Source organism: Astatotilapia calliptera, chromosome 3, assembly GCF_900246225.1.
Source record: "Astatotilapia calliptera chromosome 3, fAstCal1.2, whole genome shotgun sequence".
NCBI lineage: Eukaryota > Metazoa > Chordata > Actinopteri > Cichliformes > Cichlidae > Astatotilapia > Astatotilapia calliptera.
In genome coordinates, this window is record NC_039304.1 from 19,949,752 (window position 1) to 19,970,319 (window position 20,568).

Here is a 20,568-nt window from a genome sequence, read left to right on the forward strand (position 1 = left end):
AGGTCTAAGTCATCATCAGGAGTGACCATGAGCAATCATAACATGTCATTTTGTTTATTTAAGTTGTTGTCCCAAGATCTGGCAATCAGACAGTGAAGAAAACAGAAATCGGAATATTTACTTTCCCCCAAAAAAACAGTCTGGTTAGGGTTTGGAGCTCGTGTCAGGGTTGTCACCAATGATGGTTTAGACCTCACATGGTTAACTTGTGCGTGCGTGCGTGTGTGCGTGCGTGTGTGCGTGTGTGTGTGTGTGTGTGTGTGTGTGTGTGTGGGAGTTAAACACACCTTCTCTTGCAGGGGGGGTTACTTTCTCCTGCCTTTCCAGCATACCTGGAGATAATGAACTCACTTATCGGTAAGAGCTGTCTGCTATTTAAGACTGAGGAGATCTTTCAGTCGATGCCTGATAGTTGAACTGGAAACAGTGAAGTGAAGTTGGCTCCTTCTTCAGTACTTTTCACACGCTCTGGTTTTTGTCTTCTCCTCACCTGTATCTCATTTCTGCACAGGGATCCCAGCTGTGTCTGCGTGAGTTACTGAGAGTTTTCCTCTGATGGATTCATCTGTGGGCTTGTTCGCACTAGAGTCCTGGACCCACCAACTTACTTTCCTTCTATTGTCAGTCTTGTTATTTGCTTCACTGAAAATAAACACACTGTCTTTAATCCCTCAGAGTCCTGTTCTTTTTCTTCACTCCACTCAACTGACTCACTTCACTCTATTTTAACTTTTTAACTTTTAACTCTGCTGTTGCACGGCTGCAGTGATTTCCAATCTTCTCTAAAGCATAACAGTTTATGCGTAGAGCATAAGCTTGACAACTTCATTCACAGCACTGAGCTAGTTTAAAATTTTCTTGCATCAAGTTTGAAACATTGTTTTGCACACTTTCACCCACAGCTGGAGATTGAATGAGGACACAGGGCCCCAAACAACATACAGGACACATGCATTCATCACGCTCAACAAAATCATAAACTGGCAATTTTGTTTTAAACAGTCTTTTTAAGTATTGTGAATTATGAGATCATACAACCACTGCTGTGAAACTAAAACCCCACAGCACACAAGCCCACTCTCAGTGAGTAGAAGCACAGCATTTTCTCCTCTTGTCTGGCACAGAGGAGCACAAAGAAAAAAGGAGGAGGTCCAATATTAAGACTTTTTTTTTCTCTCTCCTCAAAATGTTTGGAAACTATGCAAGTTATGAGAGGGAGAAAAAAAAGTCTCAAGTGTTGCTCCCAGTCCTTCTAACTTATCTGAAGGAAATGTTGCCTGACTATCTTGCCTTCAGTCACACTCAGTAACAGTCTAAATGTAAAGGAGACCTTAAAATCATTGCATGTGTAGCCTTTTTTTTGTTTTTTACCTGTTTTGAACTTGCAGGGACTTTTAGGTGGAAATCTTAATCAGCTAAATGTTAATGGGTGAGGCATGCGCATTTAAACACAACGTGAAACGTGGCCTAACTCTTCTCCTTAAACCCAGACCGTCATGCTGTCCTTGTGTTCACTCGGGACACTGACAGACATTTCTGCACATGTTAACTTCAGCCGGTGCCCAAATCTTCAGCTTCCAAATACAGAAATTAACATTTCTGCTTCATACTGATACTGAAAAAGCATCAGGAGTGCGACCTCAGTGTTTTCAGTTATGGAGCTTTTATTTTCGTAATCACTCCCTTAATTACAAATAAATAAATAAAAGTGTAGTAGTGTAGTAATTGAACTTCCTAGCGAAGCGTGACGTTTTTTTTTACTGGAGGAGGACCTTGAAGAAAATGAGCCCCCCCTCCTCTTCCCTTCTCTGTTGCTCGCTCTCTCCACGTCCACACACGCCACAGGTAGTCCTGCTATAGGGGAAAGGGAGTCAGACTGCGAGGCTTTAGGTTGCAGCATCTCTCTTTCCCTTTTCAGCCTTTTGCTTTTTGTTGTTGTTTCGGCTCCGACTCTGCTGCGATCGTTTTTGTGCGTAAAAGTTGCTGACTGCCCTGAAAGTGTCCATGCGGATACGACAAAGTTTTTGTGCCACGTTTTACAACGCGGAGTAGCATCAGTCGATTTTGTTTTGGAGTTTTTTTTTTGTCCTCCCTAATCAGGACGGATTTGTGTAGAGTGAAAGCTTCCTGAAATCTCCGAGATAATCTCCAGATATCACAATGATACTCCGGGTCCTCGCCCTGGCCTGCGGTCTCTGCTGCTTCGGTCTTACCTCTGTCATCGCAGACGTACTAAAAGCCGAGGTAAGTGAATTGGAGGTGCATTTACTTTATGCAGTGCACATTTATAGAGGCTACACGTTCATTTCTGCATGTGCAATACGAGCTGCAGCGTGTCTGCATTTTCAGGTGTGTTTTCCTCCCACAGTACTCGTGAAACTCTGTCTGTGTTTGCTCACTTTTTTGAAGAGTTGAGGTTTCCATGTACTTAAAGCACGTATTACTAATAACTGTATAGTAATCTATTACTGTGACACTCCAATGACCTTTACTCCCTATAACTTTATAATTTTTAGTTGTTTTTTTTCCACTAAAAGCCGCCACAGTTCATGTTTATTTTCTCCTCTTCAAACAGCCTGACATTTTTTTCCAAGAACTTCCCAACCTTTATTTTTCCATCCAGGGGGAAAGAAGCCATGAGTCAAAAGTTTTCAGCAGTAAGTGGCAGAGACCCAGCCGTGCAGTGGCTGTGTACAGTGTGGAAATCTCAGCTGAGCTGCTTTGTTCTGAGAAAAAAAAAAAGGGGGGGGGGGTACTGTGGTGGTACTAAGGGGGGGGGGGTTAATGGTTTTCATTTGCCTGCACAGGCAGCACAGATGGGAAGCTGGTGAGGCCGGACATGATGCACAGAGGTGTCAGCAGCCTGGAAATACTAAGGAAGAGTGCAGCTTTCTTCTGAAGAACTTATTCTGCCATCGGATCTCCAAAATAATTGAGTTCAAGCACCGTGGGTGGTTGTAGTCTCAGTCCATTTATGCACAACATACCTACTAAAAGTTCCAGTTTACCATAACATCATCGGTCAAAAGTACATTTATGTGACCATTTATGGTGCAATGTCCCGTGACATTCAGGCACGCTGCAGTCTACCATCCACTTCCTATAACGGACAGGATGCACCATTTAAAGATTTTAATGTGAAATTTGAGTCATCCCAATTGTGCAAAAGAAGTAATTTCAATTTACGAGAGTGTTTTGCAGCTCTGTGCGGAGACGAGAAGCACGAAGGAGGACCTTAGTCACTGACCACAAGTTGCTGGCGTGTGAGTCAAGTCAGACAAGGTGGATAACTCAAAGTCAGACAGTTTATAGGACGCCGCAGGCTGCTGTCCCGTGGCGAACACGGTGATGAATGTCTGTAAACAAAGTGAGAAAACACGGCTGTGTACTTCAGCGTCGCCTCTCACAGCTAGAAAACACCAACGTAGCGATGTATCAATAACCCTCAGTGCAAAAAGAAACACGATCGGGTGAATTGCGGCTGTCACGTCTGGCGATGGAGGCTGTGCACACAGTTTTACTGTCAGACACAACAGTCAGCCCTGATGGAGAAGAAGGATAAGTTTTAATTATAGGTTGAGGATTACATCACCTAAGATCTGTATATGAAACCTGTGATCAAACAGGAGACTCATCTGTGTGGAGAAAGTAGAATAAACTGCTGCTGGAAAGATATGAGATGCAAAAGACAAAATAACAAGTGTGGAAAAACCAGAGCAGCAAAGACAAAATAACAAGTGAGTGACATCAGTGTTTACTTGAAGTGGCTGAAGATCCTTTTTTTGGGGAGGGTGGGCGGAGTAACTCATACTGAGTTTACGGGTATTTTGTGGTTTATCAGTGTTGCTCAACTTGTTAACGTCGCTCTGACAAACTAATCCCAATTTATCCAAGCTGAGTGAAAAGAGAAGCCCGGCTAACAGAGAAGTAAGACTTCCCCCTATGCTCTGAAAATTAAATCACTTCTTCTGAAGTACCCAGTTTTCCTTCCACCATCTGTTTTCATTCTCCCCCTTTTTTCTGCCTTCTCTATGGATTCTTGACTTAAATAAAATGCTTAGTTAGACGCCGTGAGCAGAGGAAGTGGGCAGCAATGAAAACAACAGACTCTTAAACAGGATTCTTGACTTTAAAAAAAAAAAATCTGGAGATTTCCTGTTGCCATCTGGAGACGCATGTCTTATGATCCTAGCAGCGGGCTTGTACAGATCTGGTCAAAACACATCTGGGTTCAATTCCCTTTATCTTGACTGGAGCCGCTGTTGATGTAGCATCAAAGGGAAGCCCTTGCTCGAGATCTGCTGCGTGCTGCTTTGACAGGCCGCAGCTGTCACCTAAGAGATGTCAAAATAATCAGCTGCACCAGGCCTAATGAGAAACTGATGGACTTCAAGAGAGAGCTGAGGGGCTATCTGTGCTGACCGGGCTAAGAATATGGACATCAAAGAGAAAATAGTTAACTGTGACACTAATGGAGGCTTCAATTTAAGCTATTTTTAACTTAAAATAGATGCAGTTTAAAACTGCACTCTTACTGGTTTTGGTCTCAGGTGTACAGCTGATTCAAGGCCAGATGTGCAGTACTATTTGACATATTAACGATTTTTAAACAGCCATTTTACGAATGCTTTGGAACAAAACCTTTATTTTTACATTAAATTAAACACCTACACGTTACACCTGCAGGAGCTGCAGCTTCGGCCATGAAGCTCCTGGTGCACAGTCTAGGTGCTGATGTTAATGCCAGAGGAGCTTTGGAGCTCTGCAGTTACTGAGTAAGCAGAGTGCCTGTGACTTTTACGCACTGTGAGTTGTTGTGGTTCCTAAATGCTTCCACTTTGCAATAATTCATTGATAATCAGCCTCTGTTGAATATCTTGGAGAGAAGAAGTTTCAAAAGCTGACTTGTTGCAAAGGTGGCGTCCCGTTACAACGCCACACTCGGACTCAGAACGATTCATTCTTCCACAGATTATTGCAAAAGCAGACTGTGTGGCTAGATGTTTGATTTAATACACCTGAATGTAAAGATTCAGAGGTGTCTCCCAATACTTTTGTCCACACAGTGCAAATATTAACTACAGTTGTAACAAAAATCCAATAAACAGTCTAATATGTTCCCTCTGAAAATAAGAAAGAGAACTTTAGTAGAACTGTGCTGTGGTGCAGAGTGTAGAGACAGTTCAGTAAATATTTCTATAAAGCTGTCGGGCATCAGTATAATAGTGTTTCACCATAACCAAAACCTCCGGTGAGTGCATTTTATGACCTGTTTGACCAGGAAGACACATGAAAGCAGACAAAACTTTGCACGGCGCTGGTGTGAGTGCTAACTGGGTCAGAGACGCCAAGAATTGAAGCAATGAGAGGTTCAGCCGCTCATGAGCAGAATTCTCAGTTTTTTCCGTTGGCACACGGCGAGAGGAACAACTGACTCAGTCCCTCAACTTTAAATTCAACCATACTCCTAACCTCTCACTCTCTGTGTCTGTGCCCACTCTCTGTCCTTAATGCTTTTACCTTTCCCTCTTTAATGTAAGTAACTCTGCACTTTAAATCATCTTCTGCTGCCCTCATTGCTCTGGTCAGTCTGTTTTCTTCGCTCATTCCTGCTGAGATTTTAAAGACAGGAAAAATTTGTCTTCATCAAAAAAAGTCAAAGAGGCAGCGTTTAGTGTTTTAGCAGCAGTGCAGTGGACAGAAGAGTGTGATTTAGCATCGTTTATAATATAAATATGTCCGTGAAACTCACACCATTGTCCTTCTTGTTATTGTTGTCTATTTTTTATTGCACAAATAGAAAAAAAAATCCCATATGATGCTTCTTCCTCTGAAGAGGAAGTGTCTTCATCGCTTTGTTTTTGACCTCAAGAACTATAAATTCTCCTGGAATTTTTTTCTTAACTCTAGTTCATGACATCTTGAGGAAGTTGTGGTTGGCTTTACGTATGTGTGCGCACCTCCAGTCTCATGAGAGTGCACCCACATGGCCTGTGATGGGCAACTCTACGTTCAGACATAATAGAGATCTTGTGTTGATAAGTGGAAAAGTTCCTGTTGTCAGTAATGGTATTTAAATTGAAGAATATAGGCCTAAAAGTAGAATGAGTAAGAGAATCTGTGATCACAGAAGCAAAACTTACCGCACCTTTGAGTTTCAGTGTGCCGCTGTGTCTGCGTGGCAGCATTTTGGCTCCATGTGGGGAAGACTTTACAAAGAAATGACAAAAAAAAAATCTGATTTTTGGCTTCAAAAAAGATTTCTGACCAACAAAAAAAGCAGCAGTGGTGACCAGGCGATAGCCACAGTGCCAGTATTTGCAGTTTGAGCTCTGAAAGATAAGAGCATCCTGTCTCAGCACAGATGTTTCCAATGGAAAGGGAATGGGATGAGTTGCTGTGACAGCTCAGGCATTGCAAAGGATATCACATAGGTCCATCTCTGTGTGCTGCATCCCAGAAAAATAACCTTGCATGCTTTTGGGTACAAAACTGTGAGACTTTTCTAAAGATTGTGAAAAGAAGCCCGATGAATAGTCTCCTTTGAGAAGATGACGCCAAGATAACTCCGTCCTCACAATCAGGGTTTTTTTCTGCTTTAAAATGGGCGTCTGGAAGCCCGATTGATCTGCAGAAAGTCCAGGCAATGAGTCTGTAATACCTTGGTTCACAGAAGTCTGGACATTTTTCTGGTACTTCTGGCCTTTCGATGAACAAAAGTGTATTTTATGACGTGAGGAAATGAAGCCTGATTTTAACAATGATCAAAGCAAAAACTTCTTTAGTTGGTGCCAAAACTGTTTATACGGAAATGTGCATATAAAGAGCAGGGAGTTTAAGGTGCTGGGATACGGGGCTGCATGAGTGCAAAAGGTGACTGCCAGGCTCCACAAGCTTGGCAGAAAAAGAATATTCCAGCAGGATAACAATCAAAAACACACTCCCAACAGCACTCGAGAGTTTTTGAAGAAGAAAAAGCAGCTATGAGCATTAAAAGTATGTTTCCTCAATTTCAGGGACTTGCTTCAAGCTTAATACGTTGCCATCTAATTTACAGTGAAGGGTAAAACTGCTGCTGAGCATTTTAATTCTATCTTTAATCTGCAGATTGTTGGAATTACAGGATATCATTGAGAGAACATCTGCCAAAGCCAATGATCCAGATTCAAACTTAAACGTTGCAGTTTGTTCTTTCTGCGTTTTTCTTCAACTCTTCTGTGACCAGACGCCACCAATGCCCCAGCAAACATTTCAGTGCTGAATAACCAAGTCATAATCTAGTAATGGTTGAAAAATAGTTCACCTGGACACTTGGAATATAGAAAATAGGAAAAGTTTTCTTTTAAAAAATTAAGAATAATGAGTCAAACTGATACCTTCACTTTTTTGGGCCTAGACTTACTGAGCTAATTGTACCATTAAATCATTTCAGATAAACAAACTCCTAAGCGCCTTAAACGTGTTCTTGATTTTATTTACTTGCCTGTGTACTAACCCCATTATTTCTAGTTGTTTAAAAACGACGACAAATGCATTTAATTCCTACTTTGCCATCATTTGATCTGCATTTTTCTCTTTTTAAGAAACAGTCTGACCCGTTGATCTGTTGTACTGAGAAACAACATCAACATCCATCTGTCTACGGTTCAGTATTTGGCTTCTTATCACAACCATATTTGTTGGGATACTTTGTCCTCTCTCTTTAATGGAGAAAAAAATAGTGAAAAATGTCACGTCAGTTCTGCCAGACCCCAAAGTGAAATGTTTTCCTCATCAGTCTAAGCCCAGCAGATATGTAAATGACACAGAAGAAGAGCAAAAACACCATGGGAGCTGGAAGAACTGCATTTTAGGCAACTGAATCAATCTATGATTAATTATCGATAAAGCGACAGAGTGGAGCTACATCGTGCAGCTTTGCCAACTTTTCCACTACGTTGCATCAGTTGTGTTTCTGTGCATTATATGTTCAGACCACACGTCACTACACGGGCTCAAAGGTGTGTTTACCAACCACCAGCAGCAGTACTTTGACCACACATGGCTGTGTAGCCAGGTAATTGGCTACCCACAGGTCAACAATACCAGCCATGTACAAATCTTAATAAATAGAAGCTTTGATGGTGGCTGTAAGGGAGTTCCACAGAGGCGAGGTACATGCTGGGATACCTGGCGCTCCGACCGGAGGTGGTGGCGGTGTGTGGAGTAGTTTGGGACTAGAGGAGAGAAGTGGAGGTCCTCACAGTGTGGGAGAGACTTTCATGCAGTGGAGCAGAGAGTGTTTTTATAGAAGCAGACGCTTCACCGCACTGGAGCCACAGGGCACACTAGTCGTATTTAGTGGAGAGGCAGAGAAAGTAAATTTGGTTGGTTAGTGTTAGAGAGTCAGAGGATAAAATACATTTACTAGATGTTTAAATAATCCGACTGAATATGCAAAGATAGGGAGAAGGGGGATAAGTCGTCGCTCTGCGGGTTAACATAAGTGAACCTTGTTCTCTGGCCTCTCTGCCCACCACATGACTAACAGTAGCTGTGTGTGCACAGGCTGTGGATGGCCCAGTTGTTGCCCAGTTGCTCCTTTTCCATCCATGGTTTGCCCTTCACTTGCTGGAGGCAGGCTTGAAGAGAAAACCAGGACATATGGTGGAACAAGAGAGATATCTGAGGTTTAGATGACGCTAACGAAAGAATTTGGGGTAATTCCACTGGCTTAATTTGTGGTGGGGATAAAAATTTGTTTTAACTCTGTGTGTGCACATACATAATTGGAAACACACACTTGAAGATGCATTTAGCTTCAACAAGGGAGTCAGGAGATGATGAGTTAGCTACAACTCCAGTATCTGATAGTCAAATGTAAAGCTACAGCCTTTTTAAAATGTCACGAAACTGACTTAAGAACCTTTTATCAACACCAGCTGTGATGTTTGCTGTCATCACAGTATTAACAGAACATAGTGATAAAACAACATCCGCCAAGTATAGTGACAACTTTAAACTGCTTATCCAGATTTTTTTTAGCTAGCTATTTCAACCGTTTATCCTGGTTAGCGATTTTGTTTTCTATTGTCATATTTTTAGCTTGCAATTGCAATTTATTTTTAGTTAAAATTCATTTTTTATTCATAAGGTCAAGTATGTTTATTAGCATTTTTATTTATTTAACCATACAGTTTTAAATGCGCCAGGGTACTTGAGAGCAGTTTTAGCACTTTCTGTATTGGCTAACAATTTAGCTATTTGTTTAGCTAGCTGTTTCAACCATTTGTTAGACATTTTGACCTTTATATGTTGACTCAAATTATGCATATTAGGCTGTCTATTTATAGCCAAACATGGTTAAAACCTTGACCTCATTTCCCTGATCAAAATAGTTTGTGGTCCATGATGGCATACACTAAATTGTGGACGGACGGATGTTGACGCTGTTTCCGTGTCATGCAGAGATCTACGCAGAGGAGTTTTTAGAAAGCAAGAAGCACAGATTACTGCCATAAAAGGATTAATACATCTATCTTTTGTGGCACAAACCTACTCATAAAAACAAACACACCCACTGTCTACCATATCGTGTGTGTTATACATGGCTGTGAACCTTTAGCTCACCTGGTTGAGCAGGCAACCTATGTACCATGTTAATTTATTAACATTCATTTACATCTAAATTCAAGGCAGCGTTCAAGAAGTACCTTAAACCAGTGTAAAGGTTGCTCAGCTCAGCTTTTTATTTAGTTTAGCTTCTATCTACAAATGGGTAAACAACTACTTACTGTCAGCTACTACCTATTAGCTCTTTGATTTTTTTATCTCCTCGCAAGTAGGAGTGCCATCGAAGGTGTCATCTGACTTTTCTCCCCTTTCCCCCATTGTCAAACTTCTCCATTACAGTGGCCCAGTTTTTGACCACCAGCAGTGGAAAGAAAAGACCGACCTTTAGTGTGTAAAGATAAACAGTGGTGGTTTCGGTTGGCAAGAGCACAGATAGGCAGACAGCGAGGAGGACAATAGACACAGACAGTGGCAAAGGGATCTTAAAGTTAAAGCTTTGAGGAGCCCAAATGTTCCTGAAGGTGTTTTTTTTCCAGCCTTGTGACAGCTGTATTTGGCAGCGATCGTCTAGACAGAGTTATGGGTCATTGTGACAAAGATGACATCAGTGTTTTATTTGGCTTTCAATTCCTCTCTCATCCCTCCTTATGACCCCACAACAAAGTTTCCCGTTACAAGTCCAGCAGAAATCAAGGGGACATTTGAGGGTTTGATGTTAGCTTTGAAGAAACCATAAACTGGGTAATGTCACAGTCACATGAAGAAAAGACAATAAATTTAGCATGCTGAGTTACCTCAGCGTGTGTTGGCTGCTGAAGAGGGAGGTTAAGCAAGACAGCATGGCACACAAAAACCCACTCATACACCCACACACACCCATTATCTGCCATATAATGTGTGATGTACAGCTGAACTAAGAGAAGCAGGTCCAAACAAGCTCTGAAAATTGACTTGAAGTAGACAAACACCTACAGGCTCATACGGGAGGCCAGTCCCTTCTTTTCTGTTGACTAAGATGTTTTTTGATGTTTTCAGGTGGTTTTACTGTTGTTTTTGGCCCGTCTGATTAACTCAGAGAGAAAGTAAAACAGATTTCAACAGCAATTATATGCCCAATAGAAAATAAAAGTCTCCTATAGCAACAATATTATTTTAGCAAATAAATAAAAAAATTTTTACAAGCTTGAAGTTTTCCTTTTTGTGAGCATGCCTATTCGAGCACACTCCTCACTTACTCTACACTCACGCATCAGTAGATTTCTAAGGTTTACGCGTAGTGGGAGTGTGACTTTTCTTCATAGATGAAAATACTGCAGTAATAAAGGATGTTTTGGTGTTTCTAAAGCAGCGTGCCCACAAACTTTCTTACATTATAGAAATATGTTAATCCATCTTATTGTCTGTTTTACAATTTGTGTTTTCTTTATGTTTCAGTTACTTATTTCATCAAAAAATTTGAAAAACATGCATTTGTGTGACTCAAAAATCACAAAGTAAATTACCAATCAAGGTCTCTGTCACTTAGGCCAAAAAACTAGCAGTCGCCAACCCCCACAGCAACACGTGGTCACGAGGGAAACGTGTTTTCCCTCCGTAGTTCGGGAATAGTTGCTAGATGTCGCTGGGTGTGACTGCCACATTTGCTGAGTTGTCTGCAAACACTTGCCAACTACTTGCCAACCAGTACCAGTATTTTACCACTGAAAAGATACAACTTTTATTGTCTTTGTTTCCAGTTTACACTTTTTACAGTTGTCTGCCAATTAATATCTTCCATGCAAACTATGGGCAACTTCCATAACTGACATGTCTCATTTGTACCTAAACGTTACGTGTTTCTTGATGACAAAATTACACCACTTTGAATGAAAATGCTCATGTTAATAGTACTGAATTTCTAAAACTAAATACATACAAGACAGTTCTTCTTTTCAGTAAAGCATCAGTGTTTAGCTTAGTCCAGCTAGTCAGAAAATGATTTGTGCATTAAAGGTCTTATTCAACATTTATTTCTCTCTGTCTCTCCATCAGGCTTGGCTGCAGCAGTATGGCTACCTGCCTCCAGGTGATGTGAGAGCCCAGGCCATCCGCTCACCAGACACCATCAGTAAAGCGATATCCGCCATGCAGAGTTTTTACGGACTGACCGTCACTGGCTCCATAGACACCAACACAATAGAGTGAGTCCTGGTTTACATTAAAGATAACAGCTTGGCCTCAGATTATTACAGGTGAATAGCGGACTGTCACATTCTTTATACACTTTTGGATAGAAGCGGCTGTGTGAGAAGCTAAAACTGCCATTATTAAAGACTTAATAACCACAAGTTCTTCAGAGGAGTCCACATACTTTCTGGATTAAAACTGAAAGTGTTACCTTTGTGTTTCCAGGGCGATGAAACGGCCGCGATGTGGCGTTCCTGACAAGTTTGGACCAGTGCTGAAGAGCAACCTGAGGAGAAAGAGATATGCTGTGCAGGGTCTGAAGTGGGACAAGTCTGAGGTGACCTTCAGGTCAGAATTCACCACACTATTCAGTGATTTGGTTTTACTTTACAACTTGCATATAGAATCTGATTTATTCTGGAAATATGAAGTGTACTGGGTTCTAGCTCAAGAAAACACAGTGACTAATGCTAATCACAAATTGTTATTATTGATGTAAGCTGATTCATTTCTCTTTGCTTCTCCAGCATAGAGAACTATACCCCTAAAGTGGGCCAACGCGCCACGTTCGACGCCATTCGAAAGGCCTTCAAGGTGTGGGAGAGCGCCATCCCGCTCACCTTCAGAGAGATCCCCTTCAGTCAGATCAGAGGCTCACCTGATAAGTACGCAGACATCATGCTCTCCTTTGCAGAGGGATTCCACGGCGACAGCACACCGTTTGACGGCGAGGGCGGTTTCCTAGCTCACGCTTACTTCCCCGGTCCAGCCATTGGTGGGGACACGCACTTTGACCTTGCTGAACCTTGGACCACTGGGACAGTCGATCAGGGAGGTAAGAGAAAGAAGAGAAGTGGGTGAAAGGTTGAGAAGAAGAGGACAAGACAAACTTTGTGTATTGCAGATTGTTTGAAATCATGAAAACGATAGTTTCAGGACTTTGAACAGAGCTTTCGGCAACATTCTGATCTTCTCTTTGAAGGTAACGATGTTTTCCTGGTCGCTGTCCACGAGCTTGGTCACGCTCTGGGTCTAGAGCACTCCAACGACCCCGCTGCCATCATGGCCCCCTTCTATCAATGGTTTGACACCGAAAACTTCCAGCTCCCTGATGATGACCGCAGAGGAATCCAGGCAATTTATGGTGCGTTGGTTTAGTAGAAGAAGCAGGCATTTATTTATTAATGAACCAACTTTTTTGGTGACACTAATACTTTATGAGACTCCCCTCTTTGAGGCTACTGGGTCACTTTTTTACAAAGAAACCCCATTGGTCCCATGGCCTATAAGTAAAAAGTAAACAGTTATCTTGACATCACTTGTCTGTTTTGTAAACTGGAGTTTTTAAAATCTGCTTTTAGAGGCAAAAGGTACCATATTTATATGTAAAGTTAGAGTTCTTCTTAATTAGCTAATGCTAGCAAGCTTAATCCATAAACTACCCTTTATGGACAAATAATTGGGCCGCCTACACGTTGCACCTACGGGAGCTGCTGAACCATGGAAAAATCATGCCATGAAGCTCCCAGTGCACAGTTGGTGTGCTGATGTTAATGCCAGAGGAGCCCTGAACTCTGCACTTATGGAGTCTGCAGGGTGTTTTTCACTGAGCCCGTTCTGTGACTTCATGTGGTCTTCCACTTTATGGATTCATTGCTGTGATTCATGAAACTTCCACTTTGTAATAAATACCACTTACAGCTGATGGTGGAATATCTAGGAGTGAAGAAACTTCACAAACTAACTTGTTGTAAAAGTAGCATCCTGCTACAGCACCATTCTCAAATTCATTGAGCTCTTTAGAAAAACCCATTCATTTATAAAAATTTGTAAAGTAGACTATATGGCTGTTTGTATACACCTGTGCCGATGGGACTGGCAACACCTGAACTCAAAGATTACGAGACTGCGTGGCTCTCCCCCTGAATTATCTACACAATACGACGCTAACAAGTAAAACCTAACAATTAAAACAATGTCCTTGAAAAAATATGTCTAAATAACAAAACCTTCTTTCACTGTGTCAGTATTGTTCTTTTTTTAGTTAAATTTAAGACGAATATTGAGTAAGTGCAATAAATCATCATTTTAAATACTGCAATATGTAGCAAAGCAAAAAGAAGTTCTAAGCATAATTAAAAATAGATTAAATTTTTTTTTGCGGTCCTGCAAATTAAGCATGTTTCACTTCTCTCTCTGATCATAGGATCAAAGTCTGGGGCTCCTCCTCCTCCTCCTCGTCCCACTAAACCCTCCAATCCCGACAAGCCAGACCACGGCCCTGACGTCTGTGATGGACACTTTGACACCATCGCTGTCCTCAGAGGGGAAAAGTTTGTATTTAAGGTACAAAAGACGGTTTCTTTGAGTTGGGAGAGTGCTGTGTTTTCAATAACATAACCCAGCAGATAAAAATGCACAATCAGGGCTAACTCTGAAAAATCAACGTTTTAATCGATGCTAGAAATATTGGGAATCTTGACTACAGCTTGTAGAGGAATCGGAATTAGAATATTTTATTTATCCCTAAGGTTACAAAATGTAATAATAGTAACTATGTAAACTAAATGAAATAATACACTACATCACAAAGTTACACAATATAAGAAATAGCTCTTATATATACAAATAGCTCAATTATAATATCCAGAATATTACGGAGATTAAATATATTTGATTGAAAGTTTACTTTAAACTGTAAATCTTTGTTATTTTCTCTGTAGAAGATGTGCAAAAGGGCATAACTACATTTCTTATGTCATTCAGTGGTACATTTGGGTAATCTCAGAAGTTTTAATTATTAATGATTTGGTTGTTTAATGGGTCGATCGGTTCCCGTGTATCTTTTCAGGACAAGTGGTTTTGGCGTCTGCGCAACCACAAGGTGCTGCCTGGCTACCCGATGCTCATAAGCCACTTCTGGAAAGGCCTACCATCAAACATCAATGCCGCTTACGAGAGAGATGATGGAAAATTTGTCTTCTTCAAGGGTAGGTTCCATATGGGATCAGTGAAGAATCAGATTTATGATGACTGCATCGCTGCAGCTGTTGCATGTGTTCTACACTCTAATCTGACCGAAATGGTCTGTTTTCAATCTTTGTTCTTTTTAACTTCCAGGTAGCAGATACTGGGTTTTCAGTGAGTCCACCATGGACAAGGACTCTCCAAAGAGCCTGAGGGAACTGGGAGCCGGTGTGCCCGAAGATAAGATCGACGCCGCTCTCTTCTACACGCCAACAGGACAGACGTACTTGTTCAAAGACTCTCAGTGAGTTTTCCTTTTTATTCCCCATTTGTTTTATTTTGTTTCCTAAATGAGAAGAAACCTTTCTCACAATATATGCAACCTTATCTGTTAAGGTATTTGTAACTTTTTATATCATACCAAACCTCTTTTCAAATCTGCATGTAATGTTAGGTGTTAGATTGATTTAAAAAATCGTTTTATACTTTTAATTCTTGTTATATCCTCATGAAATGGGTTTTACTGTGAAGCCTCATAAAACAGTATTTGTACACTTAAAAAAATGATTTGCTTTCATAAACATGAATCACTTTAAGTAAAATCCAACAGAAATATGTCAAATCAAAGTTTTATTTATTAAAATAATCAATCATTAAGGAAAATATACCTTAATGTATAGCTATCAAGGAAGTGTAATTTAACCAGCTTCAGTAAAATTTAACGTTTTACCTTGTGCTTTTGTAACACACTTACATGTATTCCAGTTAAAGGATCTATGTTGAACATGTAACATGTTTCAAACATGTAAGTTAAAGGATTGTGGGCATAAACACTTTGCGAGCTCATCTGTGAACTTGTTAAAAATAAGCACTGCTACTCTCATGCTGTCTAACATACACACAGTTGCAGATGGGCATGAGAATTGATTTTTACCCCAGCAGTAACAGTAGGTTTTGTTTTTTAATAACAACATAGAGGAAATATGTGAGGGCTGACTTGCATCAAAGCTTCGAGACATCTTAAAAGATCAAATTCCAGACCTAACATTGGTTTTATGATAGAATACAAACAGTTTGCTAATTAAAGGGGGGGAAAAGTCACCATGAAGCGTCTCAGTAATGTGTTGGGCCGCTGACGTCTGTGTGAACAGCAAAGCGTTGACCTCTGAGTCCCTGAACTCTGCTGCAGGGATGGAGCACAGTCCTCTCTAAAGATACTCCCTGTGTTTGATGGTGAGCACTGTTTTTATATGCCAGTCCAAAATCTTCCACACATGCTTAACTGGGTCGAGATGCTTAAAAGGCGTTAACATATGATTCACAGCACTGTCATATCTTCGCTCAAACCAGTGAGTGATCATTCATGCCTCGTGGACGGGGCTTTTGAAATCCTGGAAGAACCACACACGTTTCGTCATTGCCTCGAGGGCTCAAGTTTTTCCTTTAATTGGCCACCAATCTGCACGTCTTGAGGCCATATTTTAAAAAAATCCCACTTGTAAAGAGATGGAGCAACCCTTTAAAGCCCGATGTAGGACTACTGCCTATAATATGATTTCGAGTTTGAGTCCTCTGCTCTGCCTCTGTTGCTCGAGGTGCCCACCCGAGGCCGTTTATTTCTTGTCTTTAATGTTTCCGTCATTTGCAGATATTACCGTTTCAACGAGAAGACTCGCAGAGTGGACAAAGATTACCCGAAGCCCATCAGCAAGTGGACCGGTGCACCAGATAACGTCAAAGCAACCATCATGAGTGAAGATGGATGTAAGGGTTTTTTAATTTGCTGCTTTCTTTTTGAGATCTCAGATGCACTGGTTAGATTTCTGAAACAACAATAGTCTCAGAATTAGTTTAAGAATGAAAATTATTAGATTGCAGCTCCATTGTTGACACTTAAAGAATTTCTGTGACCTTTTCGGACCCTGTTTCCACAGCTTACACCTATTTCTACAAAGCCAACAAGTACTGGAAGTTTAACAACCAGTACTTGAAGGTGGAGTCCGGCTACCCCAAGTCCGTGCTCAAAGACTGGATGGGCTGCGAGAACGAGGACCCCAAGAAGGGTCGCAAAGAGTCGGATTCGGAGAGCTGGGCCAATCCCCTGGCCGTGGTGATCCCCGTCCTCCTTCTGGTGCTGGTTGTGATCACCCTGGGAGCGCTTTTGTTCTTCAGGAAGTACGGCACGCCCCGACGCCTCCTCTACTGCAAGAGATCCCTGCTGGACAAGGTGTAGACAGAGCAGCAGGTAGCTGACAGACTGCCGCAGAGGGACAGAAAGAGACGGAGCGAGGGCCGAGCGAGGATGGAAATCGAGAGGAAGAAGAAGAAGAGAGAAACTGGAGAAAAACCTGAAGAAATGAGAGACAGGAGGGGGACATTTTTTAAAGTTTTTTTGGGTGGTTTGTAAGTGCCATAAAAAGGGGAAAACAAAACAATAAAGGCCCTTGAAACTGAAATCAGGAAAATGTATATTTGTATGTTAACTATTTACGTGTACTGTTGTGTGTTGAGAGATTAAGAAAATACCCGCAGTCTCACACAGAGGAGGGAGATATACAAAGACTCATCCTCATCAGCAGCTTAACCTCCCACCTCTCCCCTCTGTCCCCCATCTCATCCCATCCTTACCCTTAACTGGACGACTCCACCTGAACTGCTGTCTGACTCACTTATAATTCTGAAAACTGTGTTTCTGTTTGACTTTTACCACGAAATTTGTCTCTGGTAACAGTGTTGGGACTTTGAGGGGGGAGATTTAAAGTTTCAACATGACATTTTCCTCTTAAATCAGTGTTTCGTTTTTTCTTTTCTTTTTTAACCAATAACAAGGCTACAAGGGAACTATGACCTCAGTACATAATAGTGATTTAAAGCATCCACAGCACTGAGAATAAATCCAAGATTTCAATATTTTCTAACACAAATGACACAAAGTACTAATTCTGTTTTGCAACGTTTACAATAACTGAGCTTTTTTAAATCTAAAATTGGTGTTTATGGGGGTGAATGTTCCTATTTGTTAATGAAAGGTACTTGATGCAGTCGATACTCCCTGTAACTGTATGTAGTGGCTCTCTATGTAAAAGCACATTTCTTGTGCACAGTGTTAGCTTTGATTGATGCAGGCTTAAACATGCACACACGTGGGTTTGTAATTCAGGCTTCACACCGAGTCTAAAAACCGAAACATGAACACGAAGGATTTTGTCTTACACTCAAACTTGCAAACCAAACTCAGTGCAAGCAGTCAGATGGTAAAGATTATGTTTTTAAATGTGATGCTTTATCTCTTTTTTTTTTTTTTTGAAGTACAGTAATGTTAAATACGAGCAGAGCTACAACATGGTGCAATTTTTAATTATGATTGTTTTCATGGAAATTCTTGTTATTATAAGTATGATTATTGTTATTATTGTTCTCTTGGAAAAGTTTGAATACTTTTGGTTTTCTTTGTTTTTGCGCATTGTCATTTGGAGTCCTGCTGGACAGAGGCATAACGTGACAATGATGGAAATGAATCCCAGTTTACATCCAGTGTGAGAAGAATTAGTTCAGATCAGGGGGGTGAATGTGAGATATGGGATATTTTTTTATTGTAATACCCAAAATAACCCAGATGTTGGCACAAGCAACTCTATTTATTAATGCGAATGGTGCTTGATTTTTTTTTTTTTTTACACCAGTCAAATCTAAAGATAAATTGATTTAATTCATAACAATGATAATGGTAATTATATTTATAATGATGATTTTATCAATAAAATTGAACAAATACTTTTTTTCCTGCCTGTTCACGTTTATATTTCATCGGATCGAGTGGAATTAAACTCTTTTCTACATTTCCCCATTCTGCACGCCACACTTATACACAGTCTTAATAGTGATACCGGAAAAACGAAAGTTTACAGTAAATGCCAAGTGTGTAGCTACTAGCCATTCGAGTAAAAGGTAAATGTAACCCAGAGGACACTTTTGTAGGTAAAGTAGGGTCAAAAACTGAAGCACTGAGTGGATCTGAAGACATCTGAGCTGTGAAGTTAGTCAGAGATGTGATTTAGTAGCAGAAACGGTCAAAATATAAATAAAGGAAGTTAATGACAAAAAATGATCTGTTGCATTAAAGAGATGAAATTGTTATCAAACAGTACGGTTAAACTAATAAGCTCAGCAGATGCTAGTTTACAGTTTAAGTATCTGGTGAAAATTATGAATGAAAAGATGTAAATGATCAGCGTCAGAGGTTGAAATTTCAGGCCTACAGTGCAGTTAAACAAGAGACATTGTTGGCTTGTCACACCAGATGAATGAGATCTGCTTCATTTAGTGGTAGCTGAATGTGATCACTGATGGTAAGTCCACATCTGAGCATCACCAGGTGGGCTTGGTGAAGTCAGGTGTGTCAAACATATGACCACAGTGCTAGAAAATGCTTCACCCACAGTATAATCAAGCCCACGGGAAGGCTTTGGAAAACGTGAAAATACTGAATATTTAACTGACAAAGAGACGCATGACCTGCCATAATATACCAAAGTAAACTAAATAAACTCTTAAATGACAGAAAATGGAACCTTGTGTTTTTTATTGTTTTTTACTGAATAACATTTATTTATTTTACTATTGGTTGGTTAAAAAAAAAAGGGCATTACTCAAAGCGTAAGCCCAATGCGACACTCTCAGTAACATATTACTGATATTGCGATTCTTTTTCTAAAAACATGGCATTGATTAAATTCATAGTTACATTTTACACTGAATGAAAGGGGACCACTCTGTTTTTATAGGTTATAAGACAATAGTTAAGATCGAGCTGAACTCTATTTGGCCCCCTTTGCAAAGGGAGTTTGACATCCTGTCCATCTGGACCGGCTTTAGAGGTACGTCAGTAAACAAGGTTTGACAACAGCAATCAAAATGTGTGCCAGCTGATGCCATATTATTTCACTGCCATGTCTCCTACTAAATTTGTCTTTCTTATAGACAAAACTGGTTGTTTGGGAGGGTTACATCATTCCTGCTGCCTTCAGTTTCAACTTCTGCTGTCTCCAGATCAACATCTGTGGTTTTCTCCTCCTTTTTTTCCATTCAGGAGGGTTTTTTGTGTTTCGTTTCATTATATGCTCTTGTGTGGGACAAAAACAGTCATCAGAACTGAACTGAGGTGATTACGCTCTTACTGCGGTGTTTCTGTGTTTTCATGCACAGCCTTAGAGAAAGTGAAAAAAGCTGTCTGATTTCCGTTGTGCACAACCATCTAAAATCTGTTGTAAGTATCCATATAAGCTCTAGCCGTGAGCACCTCGACCTACAGTAAGTGTTCTCTGCAACCTTCAGAAGCAGAGAAAACAGCGCAGTGCTGGGCCTTCAGAGGAGAAAGGGTTAATAAGCAGAGCGGCACGAAAACAAAGATGGGGAAAAAAGAGAAAAGACAGAGAGAGATATGTGTCAAAGGTCATGCGTCACGTTTGAATTGATAAAGGGCTTTCACCAGGTTTGAGCCTGCTGCAGGAGAGCCTGGTGCAGCTGCTGGAGGGCTGCAGAGGAGCCGTCTGGATACAGTTACACCGCTGGTTGATTTGGACCCGAAGTCGGCAGTCATGTGTCGAGGAACGAGCTGGAAAAAATGATGGAACGGTCACATTTTTCAGAGAAACGCTTTCCAGCCGAGCATCTGGTATTCTTGAAACATCGGCTGCAGCCTGCACATGCGTGTGTGTGGATGCTGCACCTCTTTGTGTGTGTGTGTGTGTGTGTGTGTGTGTTCACATTTAAAGGTAACGTTTCTCTTAAAACATGTCATTAAACACGCAAATAAAAACAGTTTTACAGAAAGAAAAACAAGAAAAAGAAGCGAGTAAGTCAGCTGAGAAGAGGGAAGGGATG

At 40.8% G+C, this 20,568-nt stretch overlaps 1 protein-coding gene across 1 annotated transcript; it reads left to right on the forward strand.

Moving 5' to 3' along the window:
- The first annotated feature begins 1,799 nt into the window (after nt 1-1,799).
- Nucleotides 1,800-18,464, forward strand: mmp14a (matrix metallopeptidase 14a (membrane-inserted)). The gene is made up of 10 exons (XM_026162239.1): nt 1,800-2,244; nt 11,584-11,732; nt 11,944-12,066; nt 12,246-12,553; nt 12,701-12,862; nt 13,925-14,064; nt 14,570-14,708; nt 14,839-14,989; nt 16,334-16,449; nt 16,620-18,464. The coding sequence occupies exons 1-10, from the start codon at nt 2,161-2,163 to the stop codon at nt 16,916-16,918; spliced, it is 1,671 nt and encodes a 556-aa protein (XP_026018024.1). The 5' UTR covers nt 1,800-2,160; the 3' UTR covers nt 16,919-18,464.
- Nucleotides 18,465-20,568: the final 2,104 nt, after the last annotated feature.

Excerpts from the sequence above, each read along its gene's own strand:
- mmp14a (XM_026162239.1), top strand. The coding sequence starts at position 2,161 with ATGATACTCCGGGTCCTCGCCCTGGCCTGCGGTCTCTGCTGCTTCGGT. Across the intron at positions 11,733-11,943 it reads ATAGACACCAACACAATAGA|GGCGATGAAACGGCCGCGAT; the intron begins GTGAGTCCTGGT and ends TTGTGTTTCCAG. Across the intron at positions 16,450-16,619 it reads CATCATGAGTGAAGATGGAT|CTTACACCTATTTCTACAAA; the intron begins GTAAGGGTTTTT and ends CTGTTTCCACAG.